General features: G+C 35.1%; 2 protein-coding genes across 2 annotated transcripts; both read left to right on the forward strand.

Annotated features, from left to right (window-relative positions):
* The first annotated feature begins 651 nt into the window (after positions 1-651).
* On the forward strand, positions 652-5,315 carry LOC110909114 (phosphoenolpyruvate carboxylase 2). The gene is made up of 10 exons (XM_022154121.2): positions 652-844; positions 934-1,143; positions 1,684-2,075; positions 2,150-2,234; positions 2,314-2,536; positions 2,613-2,716; positions 2,799-2,889; positions 3,081-4,234; positions 4,305-4,691; positions 4,793-5,315. The coding sequence occupies exons 2-10, from the start codon at positions 976-978 to the stop codon at positions 5,090-5,092; spliced, it is 2,904 nt and encodes a 967-aa protein (XP_022009813.1). The 5' UTR covers positions 652-844; positions 934-975; the 3' UTR covers positions 5,093-5,315.
* Positions 5,316-7,704: 2,389 nt separating this feature from the next.
* LOC110909113 (dol-P-Man:Man(6)GlcNAc(2)-PP-Dol alpha-1,2-mannosyltransferase) lies at positions 7,705-12,782 on the forward strand. The gene is made up of 10 exons (XM_022154120.2): positions 7,705-8,343; positions 9,358-9,454; positions 9,551-9,710; positions 10,361-10,578; positions 10,663-10,958; positions 11,478-11,589; positions 11,671-11,809; positions 11,889-12,085; positions 12,179-12,268; positions 12,480-12,782. The coding sequence occupies exons 1-10, from the start codon at positions 8,063-8,065 to the stop codon at positions 12,615-12,617; spliced, it is 1,728 nt and encodes a 575-aa protein (XP_022009812.1). The 5' UTR covers positions 7,705-8,062; the 3' UTR covers positions 12,618-12,782.
* Positions 12,783-22,586: the final 9,804 nt, after the last annotated feature.

A 22,586-nucleotide genomic window follows, 5' to 3' on the forward strand; every position in this document is an offset into this window, starting at 1 on the left:
CTACAAGGGGGGTTTTTCCCATATATATTGGGTTTTCTCCTGAATTGGTGTATAGGCATTATACCTAGTGGAGATGAATATGATCGGGTGGTTCCACTGGTGGCACGATGATACTCCAGTAGTCCGTCAGTGACCCAAATTTGCCGTTCAAAAAAAAACAAAAAAAACTTAACCGAATATTCCCCACAACAAACGGTATTATAATATCAATTTACTAAAATTAACCGAATATTCCCCACAGTAAACGGTATTATAATATCAAATTACTAAAATTACACAATTGAAATTGTTCACTTGTAGAAAAAAAAATACAAATACACCCCTTTAAGTGATATTTTTTGGTGAGATGATGGTATATCACTAATCACCTTCTCGTCTTTTGTCTAGCAACACAATATGAGTTTAAGTCTTATCAAATAAATGGTGTAGTAACACAATATGTTTATCTTCATCAACAAAGTGATTCGAGTTTAAGTCTTATCGAATAAATAATAGATAAATTTTAAGATTAGATTTTATAGAAAGGTTTTCCTTGTTTTTTTTTTTTTTTTTTTTTTTTTTTTAAATAGTTTAGAATACGGATATGATATATTATTATTGTTTTTAAATGCCAAATTAATTAATGTATTTTATGGTAAAATTGCAGCCAGATTGGAGAGGGTATCCCACATCTTCGTTTAATGCCAAACAAACTCCACCTATCAACATCGTCCTTGTGTTTCTCTATATATACCCAAACCCCTATTTCATGCTGTATATACCTACATACATACATACAACTCCATACCAACCAACCCCTTCTTAACTTCCTCTCGATATTTTCATCACACCCACAAACCATCAGGTAGTTACTCCACTCTTGTGTCTTGTATGTTTGTTTGTTCATTAATATACACTCGGGTTTCGATCAATTTTTGTTTTTTTTTTTTTCAGAATTTGTAAGGTTAGGTGATCGATCAGGAGTGTGTGTGGTGAATGGCTCATCGGAATTTGGAGAAATTGGCGTCCATCGATGCGCAATTGAGGCTTTTAGTTCCCGGAAAAGTGTCCGAGGATGATAAGTTGATCGAGTATGATGCTTTGCTTTTGGATAAGTTTCTTGATATTCTTCAGGATTTACATGGAGAGGATCTCAAAGAAACGGTATGCTTTTTGTGAATTAACGAATTAAAATCAATTTTTTATGATTTGTTGGTAGGTGATATGATGAACAGCCATTTGATCTTTTACAGAAATGTAACTGTTGTTTGTTGACTGTCAGCTGTTTGATCGAATGCCCAAGTGAATATTAAACTGCAGATAATAAAATTTGGGCCCTTTTTGGAAATAAAATAAAAAAATAATAATTTGCTTTCGATCCTATGAGTAATTTTTTTTATTATAAAACCGAGGGTCGAAAACGTATATATCTAAAAAATTCTATACGAAACGTACATAACAGTACTAAGCGAAAAGTTCGGGGTCCCCCCCCCCCCCCCCTTGAAAGCTACGCCCTGCACTTGAGCTGCCCCTGCTTATGGCCTTTTGTATTCATATGGAGCTTTTCGACATCCTTTGAACTGATCATTGCAATCAAAGTTGAATTAATCAGTCGTTTTCTGAATATGAATTTTCAAGTTGCAATGTATGCCTTCAAAATGCAAATGCAAACAACCAATCTAACTGTAATCTTTCTTTCTGTAGGTTCAACAATGCTATGAGCTATCCGCTGAGTACGAAGGAAAGCATGATCCTAAAAAGCTAGAAGAGCTTGGAAACGTGTTGACGAGTTTAGATCCAGGTGATTCCATCGTCATTGCAAAGGCCTTTTCTCACATGCTTAGCTTAGCCAATCTAGCCGAAGAGGTTCAGACCGCTCACTGCAGAAGGACTAAACTCAAAAAGGGTGGTTTCGTTGATGAGGCTAATGCATCTACTGAATCCGATATCGAAGAAACTCTTAAGAGACTTGTACATAAGCTTAAAAAGTCCCCGGAAGAAGTGTTTGATGCACTCAAGAATCAAACCGTTGATCTTGTCTTCACCGCTCACCCAACTCAATCTGTCCGCAGATCTTTGCTACAGAAGCATGGAAGGTATCCGTTGTTCGAATCAAGCCTATTTTAAAGCGAATAGTTTGTTAATATTACTTACGATGTTTTGTTTTCAGAATTCGGGACTGTCTCGCACAGCTATACGCCAAAGACATCACTCCTGATGATAAGCAGGAACTTGACGAGGCATTGCATAGAGAAGTACGCATCAGCGTTTGATTTACTTGAAATGATTGCTGTAATTTTTTTTTTATTATATTTTCTTTATGAAATTGTGTAGATTCAAGCTGCTTTTCGCACTGATGAGATTAGGAGGACACCTCCAACCCCACAAGACGAAATGAGAGCGGGAATGAGCTATTTTCATGAAACTATCTGGAAGGGTGTTCCGAAATTCTTACGCCGTGTTGACACTGCTCTTAAGAATATCGGGATTAACGAACGTGTTCCGTATAACGCCCCACTTATACAGTTTTCTTCATGGATGGGTGGTGACCGCGACGGTATATGTTTTTCTGACACGTACGTTATATGTATAGTGTACTATAAAACGCCAGTTAATTGTACTAAAATATGCAGGTAATCCGAGGGTAACTCCTGAAGTTACACGGGATGTTTGTCTACTTGCGAGGATGATGGCTGCAAACATGTACTTTTCTCAAATAGAGGATCTTATGTTTGAGGTATGACAATTTAGGATTGCCTAGGCTTCTGCTTTATGTACTCTGTTTTTGATTATTTTTACAATTGGATCATGTGTTTCAGATGTCCATGTGGCGTTGTAGTGATGAACTTCGTGTTCGAGCCGAAGAACTCCATAGATCATCTTCAAAGAGAGATGTCAAACACTACATAGGTGATTAATACAAAGAATTCCTTCTATTATTACTATTTTGAAACACTACAAAATTTTGTATAGAGGGTCTTTTGGGTCAACTCAAAATTTTGACCTACCAGCCCATTTTGCTACCTTTAATATGCACATATGTATGCATATGGAAGTTCTAGCCCTTTTGAAGTTGCTTAATGCTCATTTTTTTTCTCCAGAATTTTGGAAGCAGGTTCCTCCTACCGAACCGTACCGTGTGATTCTTGGTGACGTGCGGGACAAACTGTATAACACGCGCGAAAGAGCTCGCCATTTGTTAGCCCATGACGTGTCAGACATACCAGAGGAGTTGGTTTATACTAATGTTGAACAGTTCTTGGAACCTCTTGAGTTATGCTACAGATCACTATGTGCGTGTGGTGATCGTGTGATTGCTGATGGCAGTCTTCTAGATTTTTTACGACAAGTCTCTACGTTTGGACTCTCACTTGTGAGACTCGATATCCGTCAAGAATCCGACCGCCACACGGACGTCCTTGACGCCATAACTCAACATTTGGAAATCGGGTCTTACCGTGAATGGTCCGAAGAGAAACGACAGGAATGGCTTCTATCCGAGCTAAGCGGAAAACGTCCTCTATTCGGGCCCGATCTCCCAAAAACTGAAGAAATTGCAGATGTTTTGGATACATTCCAGGTGCTAGCTGAACTTCCACCTGATTGCTTCGGTGCTTACATCATCTCCATGGCTACATCACCGTCTGACGTGTTGGCGGTTGAGTTGCTTCAGCGGGAATGTAGCGTAAAACAACCGTTGCGGGTGGTCCCGCTTTTTGAAAAACTCGCGGATCTTGAAGCAGCTCCGGCTGCGGTGGCACGTCTTTTCTCGATCGAGTGGTACTGTAACCGGATCGACGGTAAACAAGAAGTTATGATCGGGTACTCGGATTCGGGAAAAGATGCGGGAAGGCTTTCGGCCGCTTGGCAGCTTTACAAGGCTCAAGAAGAGCTTATTAAAGTTGCGAAAAAGTTTGGGGTTAAGCTTACGATGTTTCATGGACGTGGTGGGACCGTCGGGCGAGGAGGCGGGCCCACCCATTTGGCTATCCTGTCTCAACCGCCTGAGACCATTCATGGGTCTCTTCGAGTCACGGTTCAAGGTGAGGTTATAGAGCAGTCTTTTGGTGAAGAACATTTGTGTTTTAGAACGCTTCAGAGGTTTTGTGCCGCTACACTCGAGCATGGGATGAATCCTCCGATCTCACCACGACCCGAGTGGCGTGCACTTATGGATGAGATCGCGGTTCACGCAACCGAACAATACCGTGAAATCGTCTTCAAGGAACCACGTTTTGTCGAGTATTTCCGCCTTGTGAGTATTCTAATCTTGTATCATATTCATCTTTACTTGTATTCGTTTTGACCTCTCGATTTGCTTACAGGCTACGCCAGAACTGGAGTATGGACGGATGAACATCGGGAGCCGTCCATCAAAACGAAAGCCAAGTGGCGGCATAGAGTCACTCCGAGCCATCCCGTGGATCTTCGCATGGACTCAAACCAGGTTCCATCTCCCGGTTTGGCTCGGATTCGGGGCAGCATTCAAGCACACGATTGAAAAGGACGTAAAGAATCTTCACATGTTACAAGAAATGTACAAAACATGGCCTTTCTTTAGAGTCACAATTGATTTAGTCGAAATGGTGTTCGCTAAGGGTGACCCCGGTATTGCTGCCTTGAACGACAAGCTACTCGTCTCCGAAGACTTATGGTCGTTTGGTGAATCTTTAAGAACAAACTATGAGGAAACCAAGAGTCTTCTGCTTAAGGTATAAACAACCACCTAAATAACTAATTAACTATACAACACTAATAACCATGATAGTATTAGTTATTTAATTATATATAAGATGATTACTTTGTTGGTTAGATTGCTGGACATAAGGATCTTCTTGAGGGCGATCCGTACTTGAGACAGAGACTTCGACTGCGTGACTCATACATCACGACCCTGAACGTATGCCAAGCTTACACACTGAAACGGATCCGTGATCCAAACTATCACGTGACACTGAGGCCTCATATTTCTAAAGAGTATGCAGAGCCAGGGCGCAAACCGGCTGATGAGTATATCAAGCTAAACCCAAAGAGCGAGTACGCTCCGGGTTTGGAAGATACACTCATCTTGACCATGAAGGGTATTGCTGCGGGAATGCAAAATACCGGTTAATTAATAAACGATGTTATGTTATGTTATGTTTTGTGTGTTATTGTGGTTGTTTGCTTAGGGGAATTTGGCTGAACCCCTGGTTGAATACGATGGTGGTCGTCGATAATGGGTGTAGTGACGGGTACCGTGTGCATCTTTGATGGTACCTTGTCCAATAAACTGATGAATTATTGTACTTTAGAATAAATGATTCAACTGAAACGGTCTTTTGTACTCGTCTTTATGCTTTTTTTCTGGCAGGAAAGGGGTTCAAAACAGATATAAGTTGGCAATATAAATAAAACTTTTTTATATTATAATAATGTGTAATACTTAATTTGACATAATTGAGTAAAATATGATTTATTGGCCAGTTTTATAAAAACGCTTCTTAGACCATCCGTAGTGGTTTAGAAAAATAATGCCCCCACCATGGGGCATTATCCGACACGTGTCATTCCAGTCAGCATGGGACATTATTGCAAAAGTGGCGTAGTGGGGCATTATTCCAATAACGCCCCTTCCAATTAGAAAAAAAAAACAAAAAAACAAAAAAAAACAAAATGGTCATGTGCATGTGAGCATATTTCGGTCCCTGTGCATGTTTAAAAAAAAGGAAACTACTTGTATCCCTCCCATTGGCTAGTCAACATTGGGCATGTGCATGTTCAGCGTTTTAATTAAAACGCCAACCTCCATTTTATTTGAAAATAACGCCGGGTGTAGTGGGGGGAGGGGCGTTTTGGGGCGTTTTTTTTTTCAATTTTTTTTAAAAACCACGCCCCACTACAGGTGGTCTTACTTAGATTATATACAATCGCATTATCAACAGTGAGATAAAGATATAAATTTATATTTTAGAGGATATGTAAAATCTGTATATTTTACTTTCTATACAACCTAAAAATGTATAGTTGGAGGAAAATATCAAATTTGTTATGATAAGTTATCCCCCACTTATTAAAGCATAATAACTTCAACTTAAAATGAAGTCGGTATGTGTCTCCACGAAATTAATGTTTATTCTAGATATTTTTTTTTTTTGGTAATGAACCATCCACTTTTGAATTGGTTCGTTTGGTTGGGGGTGTAATTGTGTAAACAAGTGAGATGTTTGTAGGAATGGAGTTCAGCCAGCTAGATTCCAAGGCTTATTTAATAAACGAGTTTAAGTATGTGGTTTATAGATCGACCTTTGTTAAAACAAACCTATCATTATTTATATTAACTAGTAAAATTTCTTGCGCGTTGCAGCGGGAAGTCGATTGGTATCATCGTTCGATTCAATAAAGTATCAGTACCGTAATTGGCACTTCGTATGACGATCGAAAGATAAACCCAAATAAATAAAGTCATGATATGTTAAAAAGGATATTGAAACATGTTTTACATCGGTAAAAACTATAAGAATGAATATCGATAAAGGTTTTAAAAGTAAATTGACATGGCACCGATGTTGTTTGGATGGTATCAGTTTTGTTTATCACCGATACTCGTTGTAGCTTATGATATAAAAGGTACTCTATACCGCTACCGAATGTGTTCGAACAGTATCTGTTTGGTTTTTCATGGAAAAGAACAAAAAAAGTATAATTGACTTGTTCAATTTTGAACAAAACTTTTATTAAAACACAGAAAAAATAAGTATGTTTCAATATTCAGAGTTTAATATACCATTGTACTATATTATTAGACTAACGAAAAAGGGTAAACAACGTCAATTTATAAAACATCGTATTTTATCCTATTTTATCCTGAGAGTTATTAAAGAAAACCATAATATGTTTAAAATTAATTATAATAATAAGAACAGAATATAATTATAATTAATAAAAAATTAGTTAATTAATTACCTAATTAAGTTAATGAGGATGTATAAAACCTTTTTGAAAGCTCGTTACAATTGCAAACCAAAATCACATTATTATTAGGAATAAATTATTGCTTTCTATAATAATGGTATAATATAAGAAAATCAAAATATATTTTACTGTTCATGAACACTTAGAATTAATATGTATAATATTATAAAACCAATTACATGTTGAGAACTACGATAACTATATAAAGTATTTGTACGTAATGCATCGATGATTTAATGAGATAGTAGGATATACAACTATATAACTGTCATCACACTTAGAAAAAGATATGATTAATTTTCAACTCTAGCAGTTCTTAAGATAACATTGATTCTGAAATGTTTACCTACTTGTGTTAATTAATTTTAAGTAGGGGTGTTCAAAACCGGATATCCGAAAGATCGGATAGTGAATCGGATATCCGAAAATCCAACTTTTTATTTAATTTTTAATTTTTATTTTTTTTTTCATATTCGGAACCGAGTATTTTAGATAATTTCGGAAATCCGAATATAAGTTTTCGGATATTTCAGATATTTTCGAATACTTCGAATATTCGGATATCCGAAAATAAATAAAAATTAAATTTTCGGATATTTCGAATATCCGAAATTTTTTAAAATCACTATCCGAATCCGAATCCGAAAAATTCGGATATCCGAATTTCGGATTCGGATATCGGATATTTTGGATCGGATATTCGGATACGGATAGTTTTGAACATCCCTAATTTTAAGAATATATAGAATCGTACAAAGTGTATTGGGAATTAGGGATTTAGCCATTTAGTTAGGATGGTTTTATTGGTGGTCTGTCGATTCAAATTTGTTGTCGGGTGACCGAACTTAACCAAGCTGACCGACCCATCTTATTTCCCTGGGCTCTCATATGATCTATTCCCAGTTGAAATGGGCTTCAGTTAACCACCAACACATTCGTCCATTTGGGCTTTTCTCTCCCAACAAAATCAACGTTTCCGATCAGGTTTCCGACCACCTTTATTCTTCATTTCTTCTCACCAAAGCAAAAATAATAATAATAAAAGCAGAAAAACGCATAAAGCAAATCCAACTCCCCCACACTGGTTTTGTAATTTGCAGAACAATCTAGAATACTAGTCGTCGAAGCAATGTCAGCGCTTGCAACAAGGCGACGGCATCAGTCGGAATCCGATCGATTGCTACCGTCAACGTCAACTGACGGTTACACAAAGGTAGATAAGCCGCCGGAGAAACCAGAGCCTGAGGCGGAGAAAGGCTTATCATGGACACTTCCTATATTTGCCCTAGGGTTATTGAGGTATATGAGTGCAACTACTAATATTATTCATGACTGTGATGAAGTGTTTAACTACTGGGAGCCTCTTCACTTCATACTATACAAATCAGGCTTTCAAACTTGGGAGTACAGGTACTTGTTTGTTTTTCACTTCTTGTAGTTAGTTTTGTGGTTTTGATTTTGTTGGATTATTAGCTACAATATCTGTTCAGTAATTGTGATGATTTATGTGATACACAGAGTTTGATTATCTGTTATTGTGCTTCTTCATTTGATTTACACTGTTTGTTTAATTTGAATTGAAGAGACTTTTTAAGATGATTGAGTAATATAGAAGTATAGAACTTAACAAGCAGCAGAACAGATAGGAGAGACATAACTTATAAGTTAGGTTACTATATATTAGCTTTTCAAGCTAATTGACAGTTGACACTTGTCCGGTGCTTCGCAAAAGTGAAATTAGGGATAATTAGTATATGCGTTTACCGTTTACGACTTTACGTATATTTAGTGCTCAGTGTATCTCATCAAGATTTAACTTTGACATTTCTGTTTTTCTTTCTATAATGGTATGTCAAAGTGCCAAATGTGTATTGTTTGGCTAAAGAGCCAAGTTTGCAATGTGTTATGTCTACGAAACATTTGTATGAATATATGATTAAACTATTAAAGCAACGATTAAGCTAAGTTGTGTAATGGACTGGTTGAGTAAAATGCCTCTTTATGTATATTGTGTAGACATTAATATAGCCGCAATTACTGTGGTGGGCCTGGTGGCTTGTATTCTTACTTCTTTTTGGCCTCATGATTTCATTCATTAATTTTTGTAGAAAGACGTCATGAAAGTGTGTACATCGTAAACTTTTTACAAGTATATCAAAGCATAGTGTTATCCTTGTCTTGTCGCCTTGTTGGTTCTGTAGCATTCCTGCTTGTAAACATTTTCAGTTCATGATTTCTTGATTCAGCTGATATGAAGTGTTGAATGTTACTAATGGTCATAGTTTATTCCATGATATGAAATCCTTTTGATTCATTTATTTTTTTAATTATATATTGTTTTTTGCAGTTCCCAGTTTGCATTACGTTCGTACCTATATCTTTTGATTCATTTATTTTTTTTAATTATATATTGTTTTTTTGCAGTTCCCAGTTTGCATTACGTTCGTACCTGTATCTTCTTTTCCATTATATAGTGGGCTGGCCAGCATCAATATTTTATCATTGGCTTGAAGATGAAAAGGTACAGATTCAATACTTACTCAATTCATTACTTGTATAAGCTTCTTTAGTATTATCTTCATTAACATAATTGTTTTAACTATTGAGCTCATTTCAGGTAAGAGTATTTTATGCTGTGAGGATATTTCTCGGCCTTATCTCCGTCATAACCGAAGCTGCTTTGGTAGTAGCAATTTCCAGAAAGTACGGAAAACGCCTCGCTTGTTACACACTCGCCCTGTTGTGCTTAACAAGTGGTTGCTTTTTCGCTAGCACAAGTGAGCACCCATTAAACTTATTTTCAAGTACACTTCGTTAATTTTAACGTTATTTTATTAATTTCGTGAAAATAACGTTAAAAGCTGAGGACGGTTAATCATGCATCATGTGGGGGCGTTGATAGCTGAAAGACAAAAGGGTACATGCACTAATCGGTCTTTGTCCCGATTGCTGAGTGTTATGTGCCTTATGTCCAAGGCTTGATGCAAAACTACTATCGAGCCGGGGGTCTTACTGGAAGCAGCCTCTCTATTCCTACGGGGTATAGGTAAGGCTGTCTACATCTTACCCTCCTCAGACCCTACCTTTGCTTTGCTATTGGTGGGATTTACTGATTATGATGATGATGATGATGATGATGATTTCGTTAATCGTTATAAATCCAAGTTGATTTACGTTTCGACGTAAATGTTCTCGGTAATGAATCAGGTCAAATATCATATGTTTTCGTGCTTATTTTCATGTGCGTTTTCAGTTGGTCTAGGTTTGTACGTAAATTTTGTTTAAAAACGAGTCGGGTCAAATATTTGATGGTATACATTACTTTAAGTTTCGACGCCGCGGCAACGCGAGGCGGGTCAAAGTACTAGCTATATTTCTTATGTGTTAAAAATAATTGTTTTCACTTTTAACTGCTGTTGATTTACAGGTTTTTTACCCAGCTCGTTTTCGATGTATGCTATTTCTCTCTCCTCCGCACTGTTTCTTTTCGGCATGCATGCCTCAGCTGTTGCCGTTGCGGCAACCGGTGTTATTCTTGGTTGGCCGTTCTCAATCCTTGCGTTTCTTCCGGTAACCGTTTCCTCTCTAATTAGAAGGTTCAAACAAGCATTTCTTTCAGGAGCACTCATTTCGATTACCCTTTTGGTACGTAAATTTCTTTCTTTAATGTTCTTTATATGTTTGGTACTTAGAAGATGAGGTTGTATATTTGTTTAAAATTCTGTGCAGACACTTTCGGTACTTGTAGACTACCATTACTACGGGAAATGGACGTCATCTGTTATGAATTTGTTAGTGTATAATGTGGTAGGAGGTGGTGAGAGTCATTTGTATGGAACCGAAGGACCGTTATACTACTTGAAGAACGGATTTAATAACTTCAACTTCGCACTTGTTCTTGCACTGCTTTTTGTGGCTACTCTACCGGTTACAAAGAAGAAGTATGCTCCTGACTTGTTAATTGTGGTGTCCCCTGTTTATATCTGGTTGGTGTTCATGTCGTTGCAGCCACACAAAGAAGAAAGGTCTGACCTTTATGTCTGCTTTTTTTTTTAATATATTTGAGTAAAATGCCATTTACGTCCCTGAGGCTTGGCCAATTTTGCGACTTTCGTCCAAAGGTTTGTTTTTCCGCATCTGGATCCTAAAGGTTTGAAATCTAGCCATTTTCGTCCAGCTCGTTAACTCCATCCATTTTGTCCGTTAACTTTAAGGGCAGTTCGGGGGTTTTCAGGGGCATTCGGTCTTTTTACATAAAGTGAAAAAGACCGAATCGCCCTTTAAGCTAACAAAAAAGGCAGAAATACCCCTGACTTAACGGATAAAAATGGATGGAGGTAACGAGCTGGATGAAAATGGCAGGATTTCAAACCTTTTGGATCCAGATGCTGAAAAACAAACCTTTGGACGAAAGTCGCAAAACTAGCCAAAGCTAAGGAACGAAAATGGCATTTTACTCTTAATATTATTTAAAGAGTATATTTTGAATATTGGATTTGTAGTCTATAAGGAGTGTATTGGCTGAATGGCTCTTTGACTTGCAGGTTCCTTTATCCTATCTACCCTCTTATATGCGTTGCTGCTGCATCTGTCATCGAGAGCATTCCTGATTTCTTTTACGAGCGTTATAGAACCGAACAAACTCTGCTTTACAAGGTAAATCATAAGTTGTGTATATTAGCATCATTAACACTTTTATTGTGTGTTATGTTTATAATCAACCTTTTGCATATGCAGATGGCTAAATACGTGAGACCGTTTCTTATCGGCCTCGTTCTATGCGTTTCTCACTCTAGAACTTTCTCTATCATAAACGGTTATGCTGCTCCTTTAGAGATTTATAAGCACTTCGAACATCACGATGATGCTGGAACTGGTAAGAACCATTTTGTGTTCAATTGACAAAATGGGCTCCAAAACATTTCATATATCTTTTGTTGACTTGGTCAATGCAGGTGCGGTGGTGTGTGTGGGAAGTGAGTGGCACCGATTTCCGTCTTCCTTCTTTATTCCGGACTATGTGGGTGAAGTTCGGTGGATTGATGACGGCTTCAGGGGCCTTCTTCCTTTTCCGTTTAATTCAACCTTGGGTGGGACTTCAGCGGCACCATCGTATTTTAATAATAAGAACAAAGCATCACCTGATCAATTTGTAAGCTTCTTGCCGCTAGTTTCCCGCACGCGTGTTCTTGTCTCTAACATAAAACGAGTTCTTAGAATTTATTTTATTTTAATTTATTAACAGCTTCAGGATGTCGAGAGCTGTGATTTTCTTGTTGAGCTCCAGCTTCAGAGACCCTTTCTTTCTCGAGGCTCTGACCTGTCAAAATGGGAGGTACTTTGTGTGTGTGTGTGTGTGTGTTTTTAAAAAGTTTATGGACGCTTATACGTCAAATAATATATTCTTTTAATAATAAAGTTTTTTGTGGCAGTATTTAAAGCATTAATAATTTTACAAAACCTTTGAATTGGAGAAAAGAAGTGTATACATGTTGGCCCGACCAACCCCATTTTGGCACCTCTAATAACAAGCGTTTGTCTTGTAGGTGGTTGCGGCTTTACCATACCTAGATAGGGAATTTTCACCTCCTTTACATCGATCATTCTTCATACCGTATATGTGGGAGGAGAAAAACACATTTGGGCTTTACAAATTATTGAAGCGACACAAAGAGCAACATTAGGTTTCGCAAGCGGGTAGCTATACGAAAGTGATATTAGGATCTGTTATATTACTAATTCTAGGATAATTCTCGACCTTCTTGCAGCATGTTGATTTTCTTTTGGTTATTGTTGAGCATACGTTGTTGTCATTATGGATTTGAGTAAAATAGTGTTTTGTTTCAAAATTGTTTTTTTTTTTTTTTTTTTTTTTTTATAAAAAGTACGGACGAGTAATAGGCCTGCTAATATGCTCAAAGAATATGGTGAGGGGTCTTATCATTCTCGATGTGGTTTGATAGTTTTAGTTTTCTAGTTAGCCCATGCCTGTTCGACGTTAATATACCAATGCAGCTAAGCCAGTTACATGAAATGCACAGCTTAAATCACAAATGAGACAAAAGGAAAAGGATGTCTGTAGAAAGATAGATTTGCGTTACACAGGTCAATCATATCCCCAATGTTTAAGAAATAGGTTGATTCAGGTAATATGTGTTTGCTTGATGAGTTTATTTGCCTCCGCTCAAGTTAAACAACTGGTTTGAAGTCATCATCATCGTCATACTCTGAGAATGGTAAATATAGACAGTCTTACCTCTATTTTGTAGAAATAGAGAAATTGCTTCCAGTGAGGCCCCGGCTCGATAGTAGTTTTGCATCAAGCCTTGGACATAAGGCACATAAGACTTAGCAATCGGGACAAAGGCTGATTAGTGCATGTATATATCCTTGTCTTTCAGTTATCAACGCAACTGTCCACCACTTCTAACATTATTTTCACTAAAATTAGTGCAATTTCACCCCCTCCCCCCCGAACTTATATTTGGTTAGCCAACACCACTGTCTCCCCGACTCTGCGGCTACCACCTATCTGTCCCAGCCGGTTTGTGTTATGGATTGACGCAAAGCGTTATCTTTCATAAGGGTTTCTTTGATCCATTTGAACGTTGTATTATTCTACAAAACAAGATCTATTTTCAAGATCGATGGACAGGGTCGGCCCAACAGGCTAAAGACCCTAGGCCCAAGCCTAGGGCCACCAATATTGAAGGGCCACAAATTTTCAATATGTTTTCTATATAATAGGCCCATAATGTTACAAACTAATACACTAAATAGTCTGGGCCCAATATCCCATCCTATATACGGATATCCCAGATCCAGGAAATAAAGTAATAAAGAAACCCTGGTAAAAGAAAAAAGGAATAACGAAACACGAAACGTGAAACATGGAACGACTGAAAGGGCGGCAAATTATCACACGACGTGCGAATGGAATGATGATTCTCGTAATTGTGGCGTCGTTTTGGTTACCAATATGGAATCATCAGCGATTAGGGCGGTAGAGAGTCGTCTTTAGCGTTTATAGATTTGGAGGTAATTATCTCAATTGAAGAACACACGGGTAACAATAAATTATAAACAAGAGGTATTTTTTAGTTTTTTATATACTAATATTGGGCGAAATCAGTATACATATTCTCATTTGCTCAAATTCTCCAACATAAACTAGAATAAATTTTGCGATTTTTTGATTTGATTGCTTGGAAGTTGGAACAGTGGCATTCAGTTTTGCGATTTAATCTTGTGGCTGGCTTGAAACTTGGAAGACAGTGGCATTGACTCAGGTTAGCTATTCTCATTTGTTGTTTAAGGTGTATTTGCATAATTGCAGATTTGAATTTGTTGTTTGGGCTTATTTGCATAATTGCATATTTGAATTTGTTGTTTAGGGCTTATACTTGTTTCATTATTTGCTTATTTCAAGTTGTTGTTTAGGTGATTAGGATTTATTTGATGATTTTATATTTGTTTTATACTTGATGAAGATTATTTCATCAAACAATATGCCTCAATTAAAGCTATAAAGATAAAATTTATTTAAACATATACTATATCTATAGAAAACATATAACTTTCAAAAAAAAAATATTTAACTTCGCCAATTATAAACTTTTTAGTTTGTAACTGCCGTCCTAAGCCCGAGAAAAAGAGGAGGGTTTTGTTATTAAATATATTGAAAAGGATAATTTTTCAAAAGGGCCTCCACTTTATAGTTCGTTTAAGGTCTCTAAAAACGTAGGAACGGCTCTATCGATGGAGCATAATACAATTAAACTAACATGGAAAGTTCCTTATATATTATTCTAGCTGATATGTTAAAACCTGAAAGTCTTGTTTGGCAATAAATAAATAAAACATTGATAACTTTTTTATATGTGTGGAAACAATATAGTACAATAACGTTTACAAAATGTGTAAATTACAGTTTTACTCAAACATAAAATGATTAAAACCAGTGTGGTCAATCATGCCTTCAGTCTTCAGCTGCAAGGATCGAACAACCTAAGACCATCCATAATAAGGAGACTCAAAAACGTCTAAAAACGTGCCTAGTCAGCTGCCACATTAAAAAAACACTCATTCATAAATGTCTAAAACTCACCTAATAAGAAAACCTAAAAATACCTAAAAACAATGTCATATTATCACCACATTTTTATTTAAAATCACTCTCTATTTTATATAACATATAACTAAAAGGACAAGGTCGCCCACCATTTGATTTTTTAGTCATTTTTTGTAAAAAAAAAATAAAAAATAATAATAATAATAATAATAATAATAAAACACTTCTAAAAATGGGACACAAAAAAAACAAGGTGCACGATAACGAATGAGGTGGAAAAACAAGTAAAAACAATACCCAAAAACGTATTATTGTGAATGCCTTAAGATGTTAGGTTGGCTTTTGGATTTGTGTTTTATAATGGCCCCTTAAAACAAATTCCGCACATACATTAGGATGAATGCATCGGTCTCCTATTATGCAAGAAGTAGAACCATAGTTGTATTGTTGGAGATGAATTCACTAGTCCAAGCCTCCAACAACACTGGGGTTTTTAGTGTTTTTATTGTTTGTGGAAAATAAGAAGGGTAAAGTTCAAATACATACTCTCCTGAAAATAAGAAGTTGTAGAAAGGATATCACACAGTTTCTGATTGAACTCATTCAAATGGCATTGAAACCGTCTCGTCGAACTTTACGATATGAGATTTTAGGTTTTCGCTTTTGAATTTTTATCTTGTATATTTTAGAATTTTTGTTTAGATCATTGTTTCTTTTTATTTAGCTTTGTGTCTTTTTTTTATTTGCGTTATTGTGTCTTTTTTCCTCGACATTGTGTTATATTTCACGGCATTGTGTTATATTTTGCAATCTATTGTGTCTTTGTACACTTTCCAGATTTAAAAGACTTTATAAGATAATTTTACCCGATAAAATAACTTAGAGAGTAGTCCTCTCTCTAAGTTTTTTAATATGAGTCGCTCGTTTTTCTATGTTTTCATGTGTGTTATCTCGTTAAGCATAACACAAAATGAATCTTTAAGAATAGGGTTATTGGATTTTATCACCCCCAACTATTGGCTATTGGCCGCTGCCACCCTCAACTATCATTTTGACGCCCGTCACCCCCAACTTAACACTTAGTGTGTTCTGTCACCATGTCGTTAACTAATCACTACCTTTTGATCTTGTTACTATACTTTTAGGGTGTCCTAAGATCCCTAAAACCTTACTAAGATCCCTATGACACCCCCAAAAGTATAGTACCAAGATCAAAAGTTAGTGATCAGTTAACGACGTGGTAACAGAACACACTAAGTGTTAAGTTGGGGGTGACGAGCGTCAAAGTGATAGTTGGGAGTGACAACGGCAAATAGCCAATAGTTAGGGGTGATAAAATCCAATAACCCTTAAGAATATTTTATACCTACACCATAATATTTTATACCTACACCATAAGAGAAGACGACATGTAAATTTAACTAGATTTTTAGACGTTGCGGCGAAACGTAACAAATGATAATGTAAAACAAACGTTATCTGAAAAAGAAACATGTTGTTTTAAATGCCAAACCATCAGAATCGTTTTAGTTTATCATCATAACTATGTACTTGATTTTTTAGAAAAAAAAAAAACGAACGTAAGTTATTAGTGAAATATTAAATTAATTGATTAATGAAATATGACTTAAAAAAGGAAAAAGAATTATTAAAAAAGGAAAAAGAATTATTAAAAAATAATGGATAAAGGAAATATGATTTTAGAAAAGGAAAAAAATAAAAATATTTTAAAAGTAAATATAATAATAAAGTGTTATAATAATAAAATATTTAAAAACTATAAATTATTATAAAATTAAAATTATTATTCATGATCATTCGTCTACGTGTTTATGATTTTAGAAAAAAAATAACAAATGTAAATTATTAATGATATATTAAATTAGTTGATAAAGGAAATATAATTAAAAAAAAGAATTATTAAAAAAAAGATAATTGAAATATGGTTTAAAAAGGAAAAAAAAAGGAAAATATGTTAAAAGTTAAAAGTAATATAATAATAAAGTATTATAGTATTAAAATAATAAAATTTTAGAAAGAATGTTCAGTATTATAAAATTAAAATCATTATTCATGGTCGTTATTAAGGAAATATTAAATTAATTAATAAAGAAAATACGATTTAAAAAAATAAAAAATACTTATTAAAAACAAAAAAAATAATGATAAAGAAAATTTGATTTTAGGAAAGAAAAACAACGAAAATATATTAAAATTAAAAGTAAATATAATAAAAAAATATTACAATACTAAAATACTAATCATATATATTATAAGTTTATAACACATCACACTAACTACACATAAGTTTTGTGAATTATAATTTGAACTTAGTTTCTTAGCTACAACATTTAATATTTTTGTCTTTTGCCACAATTTTTGTGGGTATTTAATATTTAGTTTTGTATATAACAAGTTGAACACTAGTTATTATAAAATTAAAATTACTATTTATGGTCATTCAATAACGATATATATATATATATATGTATGTGTGTGTGTGTGTGGTGTGTTCTAGAGTAATTACTAGTGTATTTGTGAACTGAGTGAACAAATTCTGACAATTAATTTATATCATCAAATCGTAAAATACAATACTATATTCTCATCATCAAATCTTGGCCATTGATTTACGGTTGTGTATTTATAATCAAGAGCTAGTATTAGTTCACTCGTGTTTACAATCAAGGGGGTTATTCACTAATGAACATAACTCTCTCTCTCTCTATATATATATATATATTTATTGTAGATTTAATTTTGTAATATAGTAAATAAATGAATTGCATTAATATCGATTAATATAGCTGACCAAAACAGTGATGTCCTTTAATGGCAGAGAAGACATGTAAATTTGATTTTGTTATAAAGCAAATCAATTGCATTAATATAGTATATTGTTGACGAAAACAATGATTTCCTTTAATGGCAAACGCTACAACAAGAACCTTACTCCCCCACGTATACTTGTAGAAGTTATTGGTAAGCTATCGGTATGGTGAGATGTAGGGCTGCAAACGAATCAAACGTTCGGTGAACAGTTCGTGAACCGCTGGAAAGTTCGTTTGTATTCGTTTGTTATTGAACAAACGAACACGAACAAGAAATTTCGTTCGTTTAGTTAAATGAACAAACATGAATAAGGGTCATGTTCGTTCGTTTATGTTCGTGAACGTTCGGTAACGTGTTCGTTTGTGTTCGATAGTTCATTAGTGTTTTTAGTTTTTATATTTATTTAAATACTTCAAAATTCCGACAAATTAAATATCTAATAAGTGTCAGTGTATTATATATTATGTTCATGAACGATTGTTTTTGTTCGTTTGTTTCCATTTGTGTTCATGAACATTAGTTTGTGCTCATTTGTGTTCTCAACGTTCGTTTTTGTTCATTGCCTAAATTAACAAACAAACACAAACAAGTTCATTTCCTTAACAAACGAACACAAACATAAAATCTCGTTCGATAAGTGTTCATGAACACTTCGCGAACACATATATTTTTTAACAAACAAACACGAACAAGGTCTTGTTCGTGTTCGTTCGGTTCGTTTGCAGCCCTGATGAGATGTAAGCACACCTTACATCTTTTCTAGGGATAGACAAGTCTGTGAAACCCCTGACTCATAAAAACATGGGTTATTGGATTTTAATAATCCTAAGTTTCATCTGTTGGCCGATAATAATCCCAACTTTAAAAATTCTCTCCAACGATCCCAACTTGTAAAAATTTGGCCCCCGTTAATCTTTTTCTAACATATAAGAATTTGGCATCCTCAATAGATTCAAGTGCACCTGCAGACTCCTTAAATGATTTAAGTGCACCTACGTTGGAAAAGGATCAATGGGGGCCAAATTCTTACAAGTTGGGATCGTTGGGGGAGGTGAGATTATTATCAGCCAACAGGTAAAACTTAGAATTATTAAAATCCAATAACCCTAAAAACATACATATGGGGCTATACAAAATAGAAGAAAAACATATTGTGCTAAAAATATTTATAGCCGGCTATCAAACATGAAATTAGGGAAAACATATAATGGGGTCAGAAAAAAAAAGCATATGAACACTCATGCAAGTGGTACCATGCACCAGCCACCAAAGACGAACTATAAAAGCTAAGCTCTTAAGACAAGAAGGTACTACAAAATGGTAACCTCCCTCTAAAAGTCTTTAACCTTAATCTTACGTCTTCACAAACTCTTATCCTCGACCATGTCATCAGAGATTTGTAAGCAAATTCTTTCTGATTCGCTCTTCCCAAGTTAGTTTCGTCATGTCTCTACTCATCCTCTCCTCTACAATGAGAGTTTCTACTATTCTAATTGTAGTCGTCATTTGTTTCCTCCTGGCATGCCCAAACTATCTCAACATCCTCTCCCTTATCCCATCTGATATACTAGCCACTACCAAACTTTTCCTAAAAACCATGGTTATAAAAATCCCTACTAGCCTTCGATTAATCGCTAGGTGGAGGTTCACCGAGTATAATCAGTAGGCGGTCAACAGCGGTCAAATCTAGTCCTAATTGACCAAAAATCAGTGTCAGTCTAGCGATTCCGGCAAGATTATTGACAAAAACCTGTAAATTCCGGCAATTAATCCTGTCTACTAGAAGATATGGATGGAAGAAAGTGTTAAAACATGTCTACTTACAAGATACATATAAAAATGTGTGTATATACATATAAAACTAAAAATTATAGATAATCCCAATCCGTTTAATCCATATCAATCTCGATTAATCGCTAGACGGTACCCCACCGGCCGACTAGCGCCTAGCGATTCTTACAACACTACTAAAACCTCATATCTTATCCTATCCAACCTAACTAGTGTGTCAACACATCCACTTTGACATCCTCATCTCTACGACCTCCAACTTACGCGTCTGTATTTTCTTGATGGCCCAACAATCTATTTCATATAACATAGCAGATCTAACTGCAACTCTATTATTTCATTATTCTTAAGTTAATTAATTATGCATATTAAACGACGTATGACTTCCAAATTATATCACCTGACTTCAAGTGACATAACATTTCCAAACGATTCTACGTCTTATTAGGAGGGAAGCTATTGCTCCTTTTTTAGGACGACATCTCCACTCTCAAACGATTTTACATCAAACGACACCCTTATCGTTTCCAAACAACATCCCCTTCCAAACGATACCCCACTACACATAAACGACATCAACTCAAACGGTATGTAACATTCCCCAAACGATATAGCCCTCCAAACGGTATTACCTTCAAACAACGTTCACATCTTCAAACGATATCACCCACATGATCCAAACAACAACCCCAAACAAACATCGCCATTTCCAAATGATATCGACTCTTTCTTCACATGAAAAAGGCCCAAAATCCAAGCGACATCATCCTTATTTCAAACAACATCTACCTGATGTCTCTTCTTCTTCCCTAACGCGAATTTCTTGACCCGGACAACATTAACTCACGTGAGACTCGACCATTCGACTTCTTAAGTGTCCCATTGAATTCGGTTTTAATGGAGAAACTTATTGCAATCATAAATCACTCATTAACACCTCTTAATTCATATAATTAGGACTAAATTAATTCTCCATTTACAACCCATCTTGAACCAAAAAGACTTTACAAAATTCGAATTTCATAACTCATAACCTTAACATCAACCAACACCTCTCTGCTTTTCTCACAAATCCCCACTCTCAATGCCTGCAAACACTTGTTCTAATTTGCGAATTCAAGGCAAGGGGATTATAGGGCTTGGAACTTTATCTCACGATATCTTTCTCATTTTCTAACCAATTCAGGTGATTCTTCAGTTTAATATCTTTAATTTTTCATACTCTACAAAACCCTTCTATCCAACTCTGTGATAGAAGGACATACAAATCCGAATTTAATTTCCTATTATTTTAGGGTTCTTAGATGTTAGATTTTGGGGCTTTTGATCTTAGATTTGTGTTTTGGTGAAATTAAAATTAGATTACCGTTCATTATCATTCTAGAATAGTTTGTGCAATTTTTGGGAATTATTGCAAATTTTAATCATATTATATCACACAAAAAATTATAGGATATACAACTTTATCAAAATAAAATCCTACAAAGGTTATTTATGATTTTCTAGAAAATATATAAGAAATGGAATTTTTAACAAATTTCATGACCCTTGGTAATTTTTTTTAATAAAAGGAATATTTAAATTATAAAAACAAATGAAGCATTTTTACAAAATTAGCTTATTTTTAATTGTAAGATGCAAGACAAGGGTAATTATCTAGATTATAAATTTATTAGTTAGTAATAAAATTAACTAGACTTAGATTATCAAAAACATATACTTGATGACATAATTAATGTTATGTTATTATCACAAGTTCTTACATTTATATATTTATTTTTACAATATTAATTTATTAGTCACGTTGGAAATTTTTATACGCATTTAGGTTATACAAAAGTCCCCAAATAATAGGACTCGATTTCATAATTTGTTTATGTTGTTGTTTTGTTTAGAATATTTTTGTTATTTTATATTTTAGGGTAATCTTTATCATTTGGAATTTTTCCTCATTTTCGTGTGGTAATATTCAAGGATCAAATTACACAAACAATGAGTAGATCTCTACTCCCCTTTTTATATAACGTTTTGAGGTGTATCATGTGTCACGCAATAATGGCAATTTCACTTAAATTCAATTATCAAAGCATGCAAAATTAGTATGTGGATTATGTGTTATATATATTTGTTACTTGTTTATTTACTTTCTTTGTGACTCAGTTAATTATATCACATTGTGGATCCACTGGTTGACCGGTTCCTCACGCTATAGGTGTGCTAGGTATCGCCCACATCATTTAGATTCGCTCTTCGGGGCTTGAGTCTCGCTTATCGCTTCAATTTATATTTATTTATTTATTTATTGTTGTTGTTAGCTGTGATTGTCTCATTTTGTTGGTACATCCGTCTGTCGACTTCATCTTGTATCGAGTCTTGTATAGAAATAGATAGTTTAGGGCTCGGAAATCAAGAAAGTAGTTTTTAGTGGTGATTCCACTTGAAATGACATTTGGTCATTTCAAGCGAAACCTAATCTTTCTTATTCCGCTCGTATGGTCATGTGCTGATTTCGCTTGAGTTAATAGTTCTAATTCCGCTTGAAATGAACATGTCATGTTCAAGCGGAATCTAGTCAACTATAAATAGGTTTCTTCCAAGCGAAATCAGACAGAAGTTTTCCGGTTGAGCAACGAAGTGCTGCCGAAGTGTCGTCATCTTGTAAAACAACTTTATATCAATCAAATCGACAGTTTAAAGTGATTTGTGTGCTGAATTGACCTCGGTTTGTCTGTTTTCGCCGTTCAAACTGAGTAAAACTCTTCAGATCGACTCGTTCAGGTCTGAAAACGATCCTACAAGTGGTATCAGAGCTCAGGAAGAAGAGTTCATACCAATGCAGCTGCCTTTTCTGATTTCTACACCTTCTTTTTCAAAATTCAAAATTTTTCACGGTTAAAATTGGCTAAAATTCTCACAGAATATATGCAATCATGTTTTAACAAAGCCTTGAAAGTTTCAG

This window comes from Helianthus annuus, chromosome 3 (assembly GCF_002127325.2).
Source record: "Helianthus annuus cultivar XRQ/B chromosome 3, HanXRQr2.0-SUNRISE, whole genome shotgun sequence".
Classification (NCBI taxonomy): Eukaryota; Viridiplantae; Streptophyta; class Magnoliopsida; order Asterales; family Asteraceae; genus Helianthus; species Helianthus annuus.

Excerpts from the sequence above, each read along its gene's own strand:
- LOC110909114 (XM_022154121.2), top strand. The coding sequence starts at position 976 with ATGGCTCATCGGAATTTGGAGAAATTGGCGTCCATCGATGCGCAATTG. Across the intron at positions 2,537-2,612 it reads GATGGGTGGTGACCGCGACG|GTAATCCGAGGGTAACTCCT; the intron begins GTATATGTTTTT and ends TAAAATATGCAG. Across the intron at positions 2,717-2,798 it reads TAGAGGATCTTATGTTTGAG|ATGTCCATGTGGCGTTGTAG; the intron begins GTATGACAATTT and ends CATGTGTTTCAG.
- LOC110909113 (XM_022154120.2), top strand. The coding sequence starts at position 8,063 with ATGTCAGCGCTTGCAACAAGGCGACGGCATCAGTCGGAATCCGATCGA. Across the intron at positions 10,579-10,662 it reads TCATTTCGATTACCCTTTTG|ACACTTTCGGTACTTGTAGA; the intron begins GTACGTAAATTT and ends AATTCTGTGCAG. Across the intron at positions 12,086-12,178 it reads AAGCATCACCTGATCAATTT|CTTCAGGATGTCGAGAGCTG; the intron begins GTAAGCTTCTTG and ends ATTTATTAACAG.